The following is an 18,722-nucleotide window of genomic DNA, read 5'->3' on the forward strand; positions in this document are numbered from 1 at the left end:
TGCTCTGTACTGGTGCAAGATAAAAACAAAATGTTGCTGTAAAATCAATTGAAACCATTAAATGAATTAACACAATAAAACACCTCCTGAACTCAGATTACCACACCTTATACTATTCTTTTGCAGCTGCACCACTACCAAGTTAAAGGCATTAAATTTCAATTCCTTGGTTGTTATACCTCAGTACATATTATCGTTCAACATCATCCTGTTTGTTATTCATTGACACTTACCGGCTCACAGAGGACCTGCTGATGGTTGTGTTTGCAGTTGTCTTTCCAACCTGAATACCATTCACAATACTGGCTCCGGTATGGTCAGGTACAAACCACTCCTGGTTGTAGGGCCAGATGTTTAGAGCATTGCTGCCAGAAAAATTCAATGCCACACAATTAATTGGGGTTCAGCAAGGACAGTTTCAGTTTAAGTGAACTTGTGATGTTTTATGTTCACTTGTGAGGAAGGAAGGCAGTCAAATGAAGATTGCATTATTATATGAAGATTGCATTATTATAATTACAGTGCATGTTACTTCAGAGTTTTGCTGTTATTATGTTTTATTAGGTCGGCATGGTGGCGCAGTGGTAGCGCTGCTGCCTCGCAGTTAGGAGACCCGGGTTTGCTTCCTGGGTCCTCCCTGCGTGGAGTTTGCATGTTCTCCCCGTGTCTGCGTGGGTTTCCTCCAGGTACTCCGGTTTCCTCTCACAGTCCAAAGACATGCTGGTTAGGTGCATTGGCGATTCTAAATTGTCCCTAGTGTGTGTTTGGTGTGTGTGTGCCCTGCGATGGGCTGGCGCCCTGCCAGGGGCTTGTTCCCTGCCTAGTGCCCTGTGTTGACTGGGATTGGCTCCAGCAGACCCCCATGACCCTGTAGTTAGGATATAGCAGGTTGGATAATGGATGGGTGGATGTGTTTTATTATTGAATGTAAAATGTGTACAAACTAGTGTGTTTTCCTCAATTGTCAGAACTTTTCGAAAAGTGTAGTATTACCAATGCAAATTATTTTTGTGTAAATTCTGTAGTATGTGCTAGTTTCTCATCTAGTATAATGAAGTTATAAGATTGGGTTTAATGTCTTATATATACAAATAAAAAACAACATTTGCTCGAGTAACATACTTTTATTTGATGTGTCTGCAAGTTGGTTCTGGCTGTTGGCAGAAGGTTGGGACAAAGGGGCCTGATGTCATGTTAGGCCCATGGACTTGGTATACGTCCCTGAAAAAATGCATTACTTCATATCAGTCACACATGCAAGGAGCTTGAGTGATGTGAACAAACAAAATTATTGATACAGAAGCTGCAAAACAACACTGGATCTTCACTTTGCCTGTGTTGTAAACCATACTTCATATTACACATGCAACAGAGTGCAGGTATTAGACATGGTCGTTCACAAGCTCAAGAAATATCAAGTATCAAACAATAGATTCATGACCTGAAATTTCAAAACTCAAGAGATCTGGAAAAAATGCAATACTTAATAAAGAGCCAGATGTTCATGAGAAAGTCTTGAGAATTTTGCAGGTTGTCTAATGGTACTTCTGTTGAGGAATAACATCTGCATCAATTTTGGAAAACTGTCAAAATTATCCTGAGATATGAATGACTCAAAAATCCATTTTACTTGCTACTTTTGGTTTGGAATTTTTCCTCAAGGTTTTGTTTATTTAAAGTTAAAAATATTCCACTTTGATATGCAGTATATGTTTGAGCTCTTCTGGCATTAATATGTAGGCTTAAGTAACCTTCTCCCGGAAGCTCTCATTTGACACCTCGAACAGCTGTGACATCTTACAGTAAAACACTGGCGCCAATGCTATCATGGCCTCCAGGTTCTTTCATTAAGTCCATATGGGCAAAAGTAATTAATGGACAGGCAGAAAAATATTGTTTGGAGTTTCAGAAGGGAGATCAGATGTAGTCATGTGAGATATCACAAAGGGTCAAGTGTATTTGCCAGGTTTTAAAGATGTTATTAAGCTAAGTTCTAAAATCAGAAAATTGTAAAAACAAAGTTGTCTTACAAATCTCTCTTTTCATTTTCCACACTACTTTAACTGCCTAGCCACCTAACATAAACCAGCCAACGTGATTTCTTAGATCTCATGGTATGTGATTTATGTGCCTACCAGCCACAAAGCATCATAGTAACTAAACACAGAAAATGTTGGTGCCTATGAAGACCAGAAATATAAAATGGCAGTGTCCACACAAACCAAAATGCAAAATGGCAACACACATGAAAAACTATTTTGCCAGTCGTAATGGTAAAGCTATAAACAAATGAGAAATAATACTGTACGAATGCATTCCTCTGATTAGCATTATAGAGGCCTTAAAATGGAAAACACATGGAAACAATGCTAACATATTGAGCTCTGCTTATTGTCCAGAATAATGACCCTGACAATGAAATTGCATCCCATTTCAATAACAGTGAGAGACTGTTTACAACATAAGGCTGTATTTATGCCATACCTGCATATATCTCTTTGATATACAATCGAATGTATATTTTCATTCACCAAAACCCTCATCAGTTTCTATGCCCTTTATTATAAAATTCTGTGTTTATTGCACAGAGTGAATGAGAAGCTGGGCAGAATTCATTTGCTCCTCTTTTATTACTGAAATATACAATTAGTATAATCCATTTTTCCTGCTGTGATGGTTTGGGTCGGTTCCACATCCCCTGGTTGCTTCCGGAAGCCTTTCCATCCTGAAACCGTTAATAGTCATAGACAGAGATGAGCTGGGCAAATAAGGACACACTCTTTCAGCAAGGTGTTGGTGTAACACCTCCATCAAACAGTGTTCGAAAAGTGCAGTACCTCAAAATCCTCAATAAATAAATAAATAATCCATAAAACCAGTGTCTGTGCTTAGGTTAAAATAATCCATAAATAAATATCCTTTAAAATCGAGGTTAAAATCTCAAAGCAGGAAGCCATACTAAAATCTCAGTCCCCAGTGCCTCCTATCTAAAACTGGCATCCCTTCTTCTTACCCCATACAGGACCCTGCAGACAGAGGAGATGTTCTGTTGACAGACACAGCCAACTTTTTCTCATAGGTTCGGGTCCCTGCTGTCCCATGGGCTCCCAGCAGGGCACCAATACAAGCCGTGCACCTCCTGCTGTCACTACCAATCCTTGGCCTTACCTGAGGTTGGGCATTGGGTCACTCCTGCTATCTTAAAAAATGCTCAACCAAATGCCCCTGTTCAGCCCCCAAGCATTGGTACTACGCTCTTTCGAGGTTGCTGTCCTCTCAGCTGCACGCCTCCTTCTTTCAGCACCCCAGTGGCTCATGATCCTGCCTTTGTTCTCCCATCTTTAACCTCCATATCTTTCTTTTCTTTTCATTCCCTATCTTTCTTCTTTCTGTTCTGCCCTTTCTTGTCATGTGTAGGCTCCTTTCGTCTGGCCTGATTGGCATATGTGTGATACACCGCCGCCTCCGAGGTGTGAATATGGCACCTGACTGAGGCTCACCTTCGCACGTGTATGCATGATCAGTCAAGGACCCCAATCAACCTCGGAGAGAAGCATGCATGCACACACCTGCACCCAATTGGAGCCCCCCACACTTTCCAGGACGTGATTTATTTAAAACCTGCCCAATGCCATTAAGCACAGTTGCACATTGTACAGTATAGTAACGATAAAAAATTTTTATGTAATCCTAACAGGACTGTGAAATCTTGGACATAATCATGAAGATGTGCTGTAAGTACTCCATTTTATTGACTAAATTATTTTTTTGCTTTTTTTGTAGGTGAGGAAATTATTTAGATGTATTAGTAAACATTTATTGCCGTTCCTGCTTAAGGCAGAATTAGTGAATTATTTTTTGTACCCCGTAAGTTCTGAAATGAGTCAAGTGTAAAGCTCCTGGATAAAAATATGAGAACATGCACTCAATTAAAAAAGTAAAAGTTTAAATATGAGAAAGAAGGTTCAATTTAGGCAGTGTGTGTTTAGCTGTGATTGAGGATTCTTCTAAGTCACTTTGTAATGTGTCTCACCATTTTGCAATGCCTATTAGGAACAGATGCTAATTCTTTTTGTATACATAACATGTACTGTAAACAGAACACGTTTTCTGTAAAAGATAAACTAGAGCACTAATTTGAATGGCAGAACGGTGATTAGGACCGCTGCTTCTGAATTCCAGAGCACTGGGTTCACATTTTTGTGAAGTTTACATTTCTGCCTCTATCTGTATGGACTTTTCCAAAGATGTGTGGCTGAGTGGATTCTGCCATGCATAAGCATGATATCATATATTATTCTTTTCCTGAACCCATGAATTAGTAACAGAAAAGAGTTTTGAAAGTAAATGAATGCCAAATACACAAATAAGCACTAGTGATTAGTGTTTTTTTAGGTAAAGTTAGAACATTTTGTGTGTTCTTCTGTGTTTCTGGTGGTTAGCAAAATGATTATTTTATGCCATCATTATCAATGATTCTCCTCAACGTATAATATGTTAGTGTATGTTAAATCCTATAATAAACTTTTCTCATCATGTCAGTCATCCCTCATGTAATTATTAGTTATGTAAATGCCAATTTGAATCCATTATATAACCAATAGCTGACTTTTGTCATTCTCCATCTGCTATAGTATTTCAGAAAACTATCAGGGTTTAAAGCTCAGCTCAATGTATCTGATGGCTGTCTCAGCCCTAAACAGCTTTACTAATTGGCATTACAAACTGGCACATTTTAATGACTGAATACATAACATTCTTATACATCACTTAAGTCTTTCAAACTTCACTTTACACATCATGGCACCCTAAAAAACTGCAAACCTGCTGCAACACTGCAAAACTGTATTCATAGATAATTAATTCTTTGATCAAGGGTTGTATTAGTAATGAGGTAGGTACTGTGGTTTTCAAGCAGTTTGCCTGCTGTTAGCCATTCATAATGTGTACCTTACATACTATGACTGTATCATATCCTGTGGCACCACAGTTAATTGTCAATCTTCTTTACAGCTAGTTTGCTTATTAGATAAGAGCTTTCATAATTGACCTTTTCTTACAAAACACTTAATCTACAAAGACTTATTTTGGCGTGATTTTTAATGCTTGATCACTTAAATCTGTGGTATCCTGTAAACATGGTTCAACTTCTCTACTAATGCACTTTCTTCCTGAAGTTAGAAAAATCTGTATCTTTAATTGATCTGAAATTTCATTTGCATACTTGTTGGTATAGTTTGTGTTGTTTTACTATAACAATGATACAAATGTTTATTGCTGCACTATTTCAGTGCTGTATAAAGGTTTATTTGTATGCTGTAATTCAGTGTACCACATTTATGAGTCAGCATGTTGACGTATTTATCGATCTTTGAGTTTGCAGTTCAGTATCTTCCAAAAGCCACCTACTTAAATGTCCACATCATTTGGGGAGAAGTACTGAAACTGTGTCACTTTTTCATTTATCCATGCATCCCTCCGTCTGTTATCACACCCTCTTAACCCTTATGGTTGTAGGTGATATGGTTTCAGCTTGATTTAGTTAGTTGTGATCAATGAGTACATTCATTTAGTTGTAAATGGTTGTTGGCCTCTTTCTATGCAGTTTTCACTTTGTTAAACCCCCTGTGTTTATGCCTTGCACTCTTCTTCCATCTCTAAATGTTCGAGTTTGCCTGTTTTGTGTCAATGTTCATGGCTTTGTGTTTTTTTAGTTACTGCTCTAATCATTAAAGCCCTTCCCTTTAAAAGGCCTTGTATTTTGACAGTAGATGTTCCAAAGTCCATTTTCCTCTTTTTCAAGCACTCATTTCCTTTCCATTTTACAAAACTACAGTTTTTAAAATTGAATAATGTCCTGGTACATTAATGGGAAATGAAAGATGTAGGATTACATAAACTGTATTAATTCTAAGTGGCATGAATTATTTTTTGGCCTTATGTTGTTAATAATTGTAATTTATTTTCTCTTTTACTGTTACACAGCTTGCTGTGGTGAGTATAGTCATGCATATTTTTTGTCTTTCCAGCTCGTTTATGTTCCTATGACATCTTGCACTAGTTTGTTTAATGAACACATTTATTTCTGTACTCTGCTGCTAAATAGCCCATTCATCAAAGTGATATTGTGTTTGAAGTATATTCAAAGATATACATTTCCAGACCATGTTTTCTCCTTTTTCAAAGTGGTTGTTTATGCTGCAAATAATTTTATGAAGGAGGTTGTGACTATATATGAAGTCACCCATATATATTGCTTTTTCACAGAATGTAAATGCGGACCTATTGACATCATGTTCGTCCTGGACAGCTCTGAGAGTATCGGCATTCAGAACTTTGAACTTTCCAAAGATTTCATTATTAAAGTACTTGACAGGCTAGCCAGGGATGAAAAAGTCAAGGTAAAGTATTTTGATAGCAACGCCATATTAAAGAAGGCACCTTTGGTAAACAGTAATACAGAATTTAGGCTGTACAGTATACTCATTCCATTTTCCCATAGATGACATTTGCACATTTGCCAAAGATTGAAGGTCCAGAAGAGAAAAGCTCCTTTTATTTTTAGTACATTAGTCACACACATTCAACCACACACTGACTTTAAAAATATCCATCAGTTTCATGCCTACTTTTTCCATTACAGGACTACAGGGAATTAGACTGGCAGCAGTGGCTGAAAGCAGCCCTCGACTGCACACCAGTAGAGTTCATTTGGGAAAATAGGCATACTTACTGTACTTACAGTATACTGGCAGTATACGTAACCTAAAAATAATTACCTTTTAGATGGGTGAAAAAATATGGAGAAAACCCTCATGCACACATCCAGTTCACAAAGACAGAAGTGGAGCTGGATATGAAACTGAGGTCCAAAGAGCTGTAAGGCTGTGGTACTAACCACTGCACCCCCCTGAAAGACACTACACAAAATGTCCCACTCTTTTATGTCAGTGAAATATGCCAATATTATTGGGGTTTGTTATTTCAGATTAATGTTATTTAACTATTTTTCCTGCAATATTGTCTTTTTTATTTATATTTGCAACAGAGTAGGTTTTTCATTACAAACTAAATATTAAAAGATAACTTTCTTTAAGAGAAAATCAAAAAAACTAGTATAATAATCAATTTGGCCCTTTTACAAAACATTACATATATTTAAACAACAAATGGAATATCCTGTATGTCTACTGTAGAACAATGAAAGATGTTCTTATTTGTAAGCATTACAGTATACAACACTGATAGAATAATACAGGAATAAAGAGTATAGTGAGAAAATCATCACAGAATTTAAGGTGAAAATATTTTAAAACATGTAAGGAAATTAAAACTTTAAAAGCATCCTTCTTAAATTATTGTTCTTACAGTGAAAATGTTGTTTAGAGTGACTCATAAATGGATCCCACATGATTATTACATTTATTTTTAAAAAGACGCTCTCTTGGGAATATAACTTCCTTTATATCTTTTAATGTTACAGTAAAGACTATAAATTGTTTCAATATGACCTTGTGGTTAATTGTTCTTTTGTTGAACTAGCATACTGTCCAGCACTGGGTCTAGCTATGTGCCGCTCCCTGGCTGTCTGTGATCTTGAATTAGAGAAAGCCATATTCATACAATGCGTGCACAAATGGATGTTTCCAGAAGCTTTTTTCTAATGGAGTTTTTTTATAGTTTATGTCCATAAAAAAGTTCCTGTTACCATCATAGTTCTAATTCATTAGAAATTGTCTGAAATTTTATGTTTTAAAAATGTATTATGTAATGATACAGTTTGATGGAAAAGAATCCAGAGCTGGAGTTGTTCAGTACAGCCATGAAAAAACCGAGGAGCTGGTGGCCATGGGTGATGCCAACATTAAATCCATCCGAGACCTGAAAGCGTAAGTTAGTTCTTGCATTCTGGAAGACGAGTGGGGAAATCAGCCTTGAAACAATAATAATACTGTTGAATTGCAGTGGAATGTCTGCTTGTACAAATTAAATTTACTCGGTTTAGCTTGCAATTTGGCTATTGTTTTATATTCCACGATTCTGTGTTTAAAATATTTCTGTCCTTTCTTTTTCCTGGCTAGTGAAATTAGTGTGAGAATATTTTAAATAGGTTATTTTCTTGAGTTAAATATTTTTTAATTACCATTAAATAATATGAAAAATATCAACTCTTGTTATCCTCAAAACCATTTAGTGGTTGTCAAATGGATTTATTATTATATATGAGGTGAGACACAAAAATAACTGGACTGGGCTAGGGGCTTTCCTGGAAAACCGTCTGGAGGTTGGCCGGACGTGAATCATAGAACTATATCCCCTCCCACATGCCCTCTCAAGCCGCTGACCGGCTAGGTATATCCTATGAATAGCCCAGGCAGTATTTGCACAACAATTGCTACACGAGTTGCCGCTATAATGTTGGGTGAAAAAATCGAACAGCGAATCAACATCAAGTTTCTCGCGAAATTGTACAAAATAGCCGCAAAAACTTATGAAATGATAAAACAGTATACAATGATAACAGTTACGCACACAGGTTTTTGAATGGCACAAACGTTTCAAGGAAGGGCAAGAAAATGTGGAAGACGTTCAATGTCCAGGTCGCCCACGCTCGTCTAGGATGGATGAAAACATCAAAACGGTAAATCAGATTGCTCGAAGTGATTGTACTGCTTTTTCCATAAAGCAGTTTTTGTGTGACAAAAACATTCCTGTCCTCGATCATCCTCCCTATTTGCCCAGTTTAGCTACCTATGATTTTTACTTGTTCCCGAAAATCAAAAGTGACCTGAAGGGAACACATTTTTCTTCAATGGATGACGTGAAGACAGAAACAGCAAGCCTGTTGAAGCGTCTCAAACAAAGACTTCCAGCACTGTTTCAATCAATGGAAGATACGTATGGAGTGGTGTAGAGATCGGGAGGGGGAGTATATAGAAGGTGACAATGTTTAGAATGCTGAAATTCATCAATAAATATATATTTTTTGCCAATCCGGTTATTTTTGTGTCTCACCTCATAGTCAGATACTGCAGATATAAAAGGCACTATATAATGGACAGATCATACTTTCTTCATAACTGAAGGCAAATTGACTTATTCTAACAACAACACAGGCCATAAAATACACTACAATTTAGTAAACAATTGCGAAGTTTTATGTAAGTCCAAGGTCTAGAACTGTACACATAATGTAATTATAATGCTATAAAGGAATACTGTCCGTGTGCCAGTGTGTCAGTTAAATAGTAGATGTCTTGGGTGAACATTGGCAAGATGGAAGAAGGCATTATACAGTCTGACGGCTGTGGCAAGAAAAGATCCCCAGTAGTAGTGGAATGAACTGGTGTATAAAGGTGCTCCAAAACAATGCATTTTGAACAGGATGGGTAGCATTAACCAAGATTCAATAGATGTTTTTCATTTATCTTTTCTTTCATTGACTGGTATTATTATATCACCCCTTTACCATTCCAAAATGAATTATTTTTACTTGGCACTATTCTTACAGGGTGGTACAGCAGTGCGGTGGTAGCTCTTCTGCCTCGCAGTAAGGAGACCAGGGTTTACATCCCTGGTCCTCCCTGCGTGGAGTTTGCATGTTCTCCCCATGTCTGCATGGGTTTCTTCCAGGTGCTCTGGTTTCTTTTCACAGTCCAATGACATGCAGGTTAGGTGGATTGGCGATCCTAAATTGGCCTTAGTGTGTGGTTGGGCTTGTGTGTGTGTGTTCATCCTGCAAAGGACTGGAGCCCTGTCCTGGGTTTGTTCCTACCTTGCACCTGTGCTAGCTGTGATAGGCTCTAGCAACACCAGTGACCCTGTTCAGGACTAAGCAGGTTAGAGAATAACTGACTGACCATTAATACAAGAAGTCTGAGATTTAATTTCAGTCTTTATTAAAAACATTACTACTTGCATTTTTTAACAGAGCTGTGAAGAGCCTTCAATGGATTGCTGGTGGCACCTTCACTGGATCTGCATTGCAGTTTTCGAAGGAAAATCTGTTAACAAAATTTAAGCAGGGTAATCGGGTGGTCCTCGTTTTAACAGATGGACGGTCAGATACAATAAGAGACACAACTCCACTTTCAGTGCTTTGCGAAGTCACCACTCAGGTATGCAGAACTTTGATTGAGAAAGATGTGGAATTATTTAGTAAAGATCTGTTAACTTCTTTGTTTGATTTTAAAGTAACATTATGGTATTTGTTCATTATATTAATGTATAGTGCTTTAAAATATTTTTTATTTATAACCTTGCTTAATGTCAAGATTTTGTGACATTTCTGACATTTTTTGCTGTGTTTTTCTTGAACTTTTATTATTTTGTTAGTGTTTTGATATTCACAGTGTCACTAGCATATATCACTGCAGGCATCATTGAGGTCAGCATGCATGTGCACAAACGTGTGTGATGTTATTTGCAGTGAGTATGCAACATTTGCTGGTGCAGATGGTGTCTCATGTCAGATTCACTCATTTCAGATTCCACCTATTGTTACACTAGTCACACTAGAAAAAAAGTTGAGATGTGATCAGAAGTAGAGACATAGTCTGGAAGCCAAAAAAGGAAGAAAAAAAAACTGGAGATTCAAAGAAATTAATAGTTGTGAAGAGCAAGAAGGGTGTTTGTAATCTGTCAGTTCAAAAGACGATGAAATCTATACAATGACCATTCAACCTGCTGTGTCGTTTCCTGTGGGTCACGATCTTGGAGAGCATACCCCTGACAACATAAAACACTAACCTAACGATAAGAGCACAATTTAGTCCTGGATATAAAAAAAACAAAATGGCCACCAGACCAGAACCAAAAATCTTGACAACAGTAAAAATACCCTATATTATTGAATTCTGACTTCAGAATCGAAATCAATGACTAAAAACCCTCAAAATGAGTATCTGAACTCCTAAAATGATGGAATAAAAACTTCTAAAACCCTAACCCTTATAAAATATTATACCCAAGTCCAATTATTACTACCAATCAGGAATTACTTGTTTACTCTCCTGAGGACATCACTGTGACTCATTGAGCACTGGGTATCGATGTTTTAGAAGCCATCTATGTCTCAATAAGCAATGATTTTTCTTTCCTCTGCACTTGGGTTCCGATCCATGTGGTTTGTTGTGTGGTGGGGTCAGCACATCCTCCTGGCCTTAAGCCAAGTATCAAGCAGGACAGTGACTGTTTATTTCTATTCATCATTTGGTTCATTTATCCAGTGATGTGACAGCTGTCCTGTTTGTTTTTTTTTTTGTATTTGGTACACTGTATTAATCTCCAAGGGGAAATTGTGCTTTCCTTGTTAACTTCTGTCACTTTATGAGCTAGCAGCTGCAAAGACCAAGCCAGTCAGTTAAGCTGTGGTATTGACTTGTCTGTGTAGCTACAAGAAACAGTCAACAGTCGGCTTGTCAGTACAGCTTTGTGACCCACAAACAGTCCTTTCTATGGTATCTGCTGCCGTGTGTCCTGTCCTGTGACAACACTCATCACTATCAAGATTTCTGCAGAAAAAAAAAATTTATTTTTTTTGTTCTGACTATGGTACCTGTCTCTTTCCCTTAGTCTTATTAAGATGTACCAACTATTCATTTTGATCTATGTTTTCTTTGGTGCTACTAAGTTCTGGTTACTTCAATAAAAGATAACATTTTGGTTATGAGCCCTTCTTTTATTTTCTTTCATTAGTGTTTAGGCACTTATACATTGACACTCAACAACAAAACAAAAACATCATTACGACCCAAGAGTCAGAAAGGAAAAATAGTATGCTTATCTTTTTATCAGTTCATCTAGTTTTTGATACATATGGTTGTAATAGACCCCTTACATCCAACTTTAGCATGTAATAATATGCTATACCACCAGTACAAATTCATTACATCAGTAGCAGAAGTATGTCATGCTTGTGCCTCACATTTAGCTTCCTCATTTTTCGCCCTTTGCATTTCAAGCATTCTTTCTGTTAAGTGCCAGGATTGTGCGCTGATTCTGGTATGTAGTGTACATCATCATCCTCAAGCTATGCTGTCGTTGACATACTTGCTATATAATGAAATACATAAGCTTTGCTATTTAACACGCCTAACTGACAGTATAAACTCTTAAAAATGAACAGTTTGACTGAGCTAAATCTGAAATCCATCCCATAAAAACTGACATAATTACTGTAAGTGACTTTTACTGTATAAGCAATATACACCTGATGAAAGCTATACAGCCAAAACGTTGTGTATTTAACCTTCTTTTCTTTTCAGCATGGAAATAACCTTTACCCTGTTTTTTGCCTTGTATATCTGTAATATGTGCATACATCGCTTAACTTGATTGACAACAGAGTTGAGTCAATTTAGCACCTACCTCAGCATCATCGGACAGAAGACAGGAACTATCTCTGGATGTATCACCAAGTCATAGGACAGTGAACATTGCAAAAGAAAAATACTTTCATTTGATAAAAATGGGAGCTGCCACAAATTTGAAATTTTCCTTGCTATTATACTGATGCACTTTCTGAAATAACGATCTGTCTCCTACAATTCAGTTTATTTTGAAATATTGTCTGAACTTTAATTTGCAGGTAGTGTCTGTCGGTGTTGGAGACATTTTTAAGAAGAAACCCAGATCTGAACAGCTGGGACAAATATCCTGCTCCAGCGCTCCTTCACCTGGAATCAGCTTACAGAGAGACAATTTTGCAGAACTTCTGGATGATTCCTTCTTGTACAACTTGACCCGTCATATATGTCGAGGTAAATTCTTAACTCTATGCTTATGCCCCACAGTGTTATCTCAGAACTTGTCTCTTTGTGTTTGTTGTGGGCTGGCATAGGCCTATAGTACACAATGAAAGAAAAAATACTGCAGTTATTAGGATCTTCAAACTTCAACTGCAGCTTCCATAAAATTATACATCTTTAGGTAGAGAAGTTGAATTTTATGCATTTGCTGGACCTTAAAATAACCTTTATTACAATGGGAAAGTTACTGTTACAAAAATAAATTTGTACAAAATATTTAGAAATTTCTTAACAAACGTATTACTGAGAGTTGTAGAGTGGGTCCATTGATTACCTGGTCACTTGAGGAGCTTTAGTTGGACAATAAGATCACTTTTTTTTAATTAATTCCAGTAGTGATTGATGACTTTTTGTCTGGGGTTATGGAAGTTGATTAATAGGGGGCATGTTTTATGAGGTAATTATTAAAGATCTGAACCTAACAGTTCTTGAAATGTTTTAAAAAGTCACATAGTTAACCTGGGTATTCGTCCTATTTGATTGCCCATTTAAGCATTTGGATTAGCCACTGTCTAACAGGGAGCTCCACAAGAAAGCAGTTCTTCTTTACATCCAAAAAGGCACACTTTGTAATACCATGAATGCTCAGAATGTAGACATTAGTTTACTTTAAGATCAATGTGTTGATGACGTGGCTAGAAGTTGTCAAAAATTAAGTTTTATAATAACCTCAAACTAAACACCAATGGGCGGCACGGTGGCGCAGTGGGTAGCGCTGCTGCCTCGCAGTTGGGAGATCTGGGGACGACCTGGGTTCGCTTCCCGGGTTCTCCCTGCGTGGAGTTTGCATGTTCTCCCCGTGTCTGCGTGGGTTTCCTCCGGGCGCTCCGGTTTCCTCCCACAGTCCAAAGACATGCCGGTTAGGTGGATTGGTGATTCTAAATTGGCCCTAGTGTGTGCTTGGTGTGTGGGTGTGTTTGTGTGTGTCCTGCGGTGGGTTGGCACCCTGCCCAGGATTGGTTCCCTGCCTTGTGCCCTGTGTTGGCTGGGATTGGCTCCAGCAGACCCCCGTGACCCTGTGTTCGGATTCAGCGGGTTGGAAAATGGATGGATGGATGGATGGATAAACACCAATGATAATGTATGGAATGCCCAAGGATTCTCTCCATTTTTTGAAAAATATTCTAATAACTACACTACACTACAAAACAATAACTAAAAGAATAATTGTAAATATACGTTTCACCAAAATTAAGATCACAGTTATTAATTCAACCGAAAAAAATGTCATTTATGCTTTTTTATGATAATTGTTTAAGGGTATTTTATTGTATTTTATTTTATTATAGTTCAGTAAATTTAACTTTTTATTAAACCTCTGTGGTCTTTGTATACATTTTCTAATTAACTAATGTAATTTTCCTTTTATTTCATCTTATAGAGAAGAAGTGCCCAGACTACACTTGCCCAAGTAAGTGCATTTCACAAAAATGTTGAGAATGTAAGATATATTAATGCCAAGAGAAGACCATTCAGTTCAGCAAGCTGGTTTGGAGAGTTAAATATCTGAACTTTTCAGTTATCTCATCCAAAAATTTATTTTTATCCATCAAGTTGTCCATTTAAGTTGAACTGGTTTGTAATTTGGACCAGATTCCCGTCACCTTTAACGTTAAGAATGGCTTTATAGTTTCCATGTCACATGTGCTTTCCTTAAATCCCACCAGTGTCCTCAAGTCTATGGTTATTTACATAAGCAAGACAATTCAGTGAATCATCTTAATCTATGTGTTTGAAATTTTTCAAGACTTGTTCCAAAATTTTCACTCTTCAAGGCTAAAAGTGTTTGATTCTCTTTCGCATGATGCACTTGTCTACTCAAATGTCTTTGCTGCTTCTTAAAATGAGAGGTAAATGTCACTTGAGGGAACACCTACAGCTTGTGTTGATGACGATTTACTTTCAAAATTTGAGAAAAGGCTGCTCAAAATGTTTTGAAGCGTTCACTCACAACACCATTTTTACTACCTTCTGCGTGTGGTTTGGCTTTTTCAATATTTTAATAGTTTGGCACATTCTCTCAGTAAAGTGTTTTGCCTCATTTGATGTGGGGAATGTGCAATAAATATTATTTGAAATGGTATTATAAACATGGCCTCAGCATTTGAATAAAATGTGCCCTGTAAAATGATTTTTACAATCTTATTTTTTTTTTTTTTATATTAAATGTTCTTAGTTGAAGAAAAAATTAGTACTACTCAGTTATCATTTTTTGCATGGTTGTTCATTATGTCTTTAGTGCAGATTTGTCTTAAATTCATACTAGTGATCTCTTTTGTAGAAACTGATTTTGACATTAATCAGTGCTGTCTACATTACTATCATAATCTTCATTAAGTTCCATTTTGTCCTACACCATGTTTGTCCCACTGCTAAGCAAATCCATAATGAACAATGCTAAACGATGGCTACAGAGAGTATCTGGCCCACCTCTAAAAGAAATCCCAAACTGTCAAATAAAATGTCCTTATCTTTGATTTGGAATAAATGACTTTTCCACACTCTGTGTTTTTACAAATAGTAAACTGTTGCTTCTTATTGTATATTTCTACTACCCACTTCACCATTGATTTGTCATTACACTGTGTCGTGTATTTTTCAAAAGATTATAAACAAAGAGTACTTACAGAGAAGATCAAATGGGTGGGTATGAGGAGAGATCAAAGTGTTTAAAATTGTGAAAGGAATTAGTACTGTGAATCCAGTGTGTTATTTTAAAATAAATGCTTCACCGAGAAGAACTTGAGGACACAGTTGGAAACTAGGAGCACATTTCACCCAAATGTTTTTCATTATCCAAAGAACCACAGACATATGAAATAAATTAGTTTGATAGTTGAAAAGACTATTGGGACCTTCAAAGCTGCACTTGATGGTGAATGGGATTGGCCAGCTTATTAGACTGAATGGGCTGTTCTTGAACAATTTTTCTTATGTTCTAAAATCACCAAAATGAACCCTAAAGTCTCGTACTATATTTAAATGAACTGGATAACAAGATTGAAAAAGCTCAAATGAAAACAATCTAATCCACCATTAAGAAAAGGTATGGCTACACTAGGCTTGGGTTATGCTTTTTGTTTAAATGCAGTCTCGCTGCACAAATTACCTGAGGACCTTAACATTGTCATTGTTCTTTTTTCAATTGGCACATTAAATTCCACACTTAATAATAATAATACATTTTATTTATATAGCACCTTTCCCATGCTCAAGGTGCTTCACAGAGTCTTAGAAAAAACAGCAGGGTATATGTAACATTGGATACAAATGTTTTCCTGAATAGAACAATGAAACAGATAACAAAGCATTAAATAGAATAAAGAACAATAAACCAGAGTAAAATACTAAATTCAATACTAAAAGAAAAACCTAAGAAATAACCTAATTTGTGATATAACAGACACACAAATTATCCTTATCACTTATAAGTTTATCTTGTCCTAACTTGGATTTATTCTTTTCTGTTGCAGTTTCTTTCACATCCAATGCAGATATCACAATTTTAATGGATGGTTCATCCAGTGTGGGGAGTCGAAATTTTGATGTCAAGAAAAGTTTTGTGAAACGTCTGGCTGAGCGCTTCTTAGAAGCCAAGAAACCATCCCAAGATGCAGTGCGAGTGTCTGTGGCCCAATACAGTGGCAAACGACAACAGAAGCTAGAAGTTACCTTCTCCTCAAATTACACAGATATTTCCTCCAAGATTGACCAGATTGACTTCATGAATGAAGCCACAGATATTAATGCTGCCCTAAGTTTTATAATAAACCAGTACAAGAGAAGCCGGACTGGAGCCCTGAAAAAAGTTCTTGTTTTTTCAGATGGCCGTTCGCAAGGCATCACTAGTGCAGACATTCAGAAGCGAGTGCAGGAGGCCCAGGCAGCAGGTATTGAGATTTACATTCTGGCTGTGGGCAGCCAGGTGAATGATGGCAACCTTCGCTTGCTTGTGAGCAAGTCTGGCACATATGACGTGGCCCACGGGGAACGCCATCTGTTCAAGGCAACTGACTATGCCTCTTTGTTGAGGGGGGTATTCTACCAGACAGTATCAAGAAGAATTTCTCTGACCAACTGAAGTATTCCAGTAGAATAGGGGGAGGTGGGTAAAAAAAGCAGATGGTTTCAAATGCACATGGCATTTGTAGTCAAGACTTGCATTACATTGCATTTACACGTTCTTCACACATTCTTTTTGTTGTATGCTTCAATGGCAAAAAGTAAGCAGGGACCCCTTGACTTAAATGCTTACTAAATAGCACAAGGCTTTCATAATATAGCTTAATCAATCTGTATAGAAAACCTTTCGCCCTGTGCTGTTTGTCCCATTTATGAATGGCATCCTGAATCCAAGACTGCAAAGCTTTTTTTCAAAATGTCACTTAAATTATTCTACAGTACTTACTTTTGTAGTACTTGTGTCCATTCATCGTATTATTTTGCAATCAGACATGTTTTATCATACCAAATATTGGTAAGAAACACAGCTACACTTATACTCTATTATATAGATTATTCACTACTGACTACAATGCCATATAAGAAAGCCTTTGAGTCTACAAAATTTCAACATTTTTGTCCTCAGTGGTATTGCCTTCTGTTTTTAGTTAAAACTTGCAATGTGCATTGATCAATTTTATTTTTGCTGATGGACAAAAAATAAAAATAATAAATGCAACTTCTGTTTTGCACGTTTCAATCTACCCATAAATACATTAGAGATAATGAAAAATAAATTAATCTTGGTGCTATTTTTAAATACAAATGTATTTCCTTTGTCAAAGATTTTTAAGACAAAAATTAAAAAACCATTAAGGAAAGTTATTGTGTGATATATTTGATTTTTTTTTTCCTTTTAAAACCAGTAATTCTTTTCAAAACAGTGGAATAGTAAATATGTGTTCAAGCATTGTATTCACTCTAGACATCTCAAAACCACAACAGGTTCCAGCTGTGTCTTATTTATATTTTTGTAAGCATAATCCTGTCCATTTTTATAGCAATACAAATAATATCATGAAGATTTTTGAATGCTGCACATATTAACAGATTTATGGATGCAGTGTCCTTTGTCTGGTAATTGCTGGTGTGGAGTTTTCATGTTCTCCATGTGTGGGATTCTGGTTTTCCTCCCATATCTCCTCTTCTACGTTCACAAAACCACTTTGATGTGGCCTGATTCTGATTTTTCTCCATTTATGATACAGATTGGATTTTGGTGTCAACAACCGAAAATTAAAATGTGGCCAGCTGTTTCACATCATATTCAAGCTGCTTTTGTATGTGCTGCTGAATTACAATTGAATTCTGATTGGTCATATCCAACCCAAGGCTTAAATAGTCAAACCGAATGTTTGCTAAAGAAAGTTGCCTCATGACACCATTTTGGTGCATTTTGCAGGATGTTAAAATAAGAGATTCTAATGTTCTTCAGCCATTGAGGGTCACAAAAGTAGCTAACAATATAGTACTGCCACTCTTGGCTCTGTGTATCCAAATTCTTCTGTCAATTGTGGTGGAGGAAGTCATGGCAGAAAATGCTAAGGCATATAATACCATCGCCTGTCTGTACTAACTCACCACATAGAGAAAATGAACTCTGCTTCTAAGATGTAAAAAAACTGAAAAGCATCAGGACGACAAACAAGTCAGAATCCATGTTTCTGCCTTACTGAGTCACTACACAACAAAACATGCGCAAAACATACATTCCACATAAGATGAATGTGGTTTTAGACACTCAGGCTACATGTGACATATATAATTTAAATGCTACAGACACTGAATTGGGCTTCCTCACCATTTCCAATACAAACATGGAGAACTGCAGGTGGAAATTTGGCCAAAGACATCCATGTTTGGTTGATTGGCTGAGTGTGGGTGTGTGGATTAGTGAGTCCCGCCAGAGGC

At 36.9% G+C, this 18,722-nt stretch overlaps 1 protein-coding gene across 1 annotated transcript in view; it reads left to right on the plus strand.

The window, feature by feature from the left end:
• col6a1 (collagen, type VI, alpha 1) overlaps positions 1 to 17,632 on the plus strand; it is a 100,639-nt gene extending 83,007 nt beyond the window's left edge. The window contains exons 29-36 of the mRNA XM_028807262.2: positions 3,698 to 3,734; positions 5,986 to 5,994; positions 6,268 to 6,401; positions 7,780 to 7,889; positions 9,932 to 10,118; positions 12,590 to 12,761; positions 14,191 to 14,220; positions 16,283 to 17,632. Of these exons, the coding sequence (XP_028663095.1) occupies positions 3,698 to 3,734; positions 5,986 to 5,994; positions 6,268 to 6,401; positions 7,780 to 7,889; positions 9,932 to 10,118; positions 12,590 to 12,761; positions 14,191 to 14,220; positions 16,283 to 16,890 (1,287 nt within the window). The 3' untranslated portion in view covers positions 16,891 to 17,632. The remainder of the gene's footprint in view (positions 1 to 3,697; positions 3,735 to 5,985; positions 5,995 to 6,267; positions 6,402 to 7,779; positions 7,890 to 9,931; positions 10,119 to 12,589; positions 12,762 to 14,190; positions 14,221 to 16,282) is intronic.
• The last annotated feature ends 1,090 nt before the right edge of the window (positions 17,633 to 18,722 follow it).

Source organism: Erpetoichthys calabaricus, chromosome 8 (genome assembly GCF_900747795.2).
Source record: "Erpetoichthys calabaricus chromosome 8, fErpCal1.3, whole genome shotgun sequence".
NCBI classification, from domain to species: domain Eukaryota; kingdom Metazoa; phylum Chordata; class Cladistia; order Polypteriformes; family Polypteridae; genus Erpetoichthys; species Erpetoichthys calabaricus.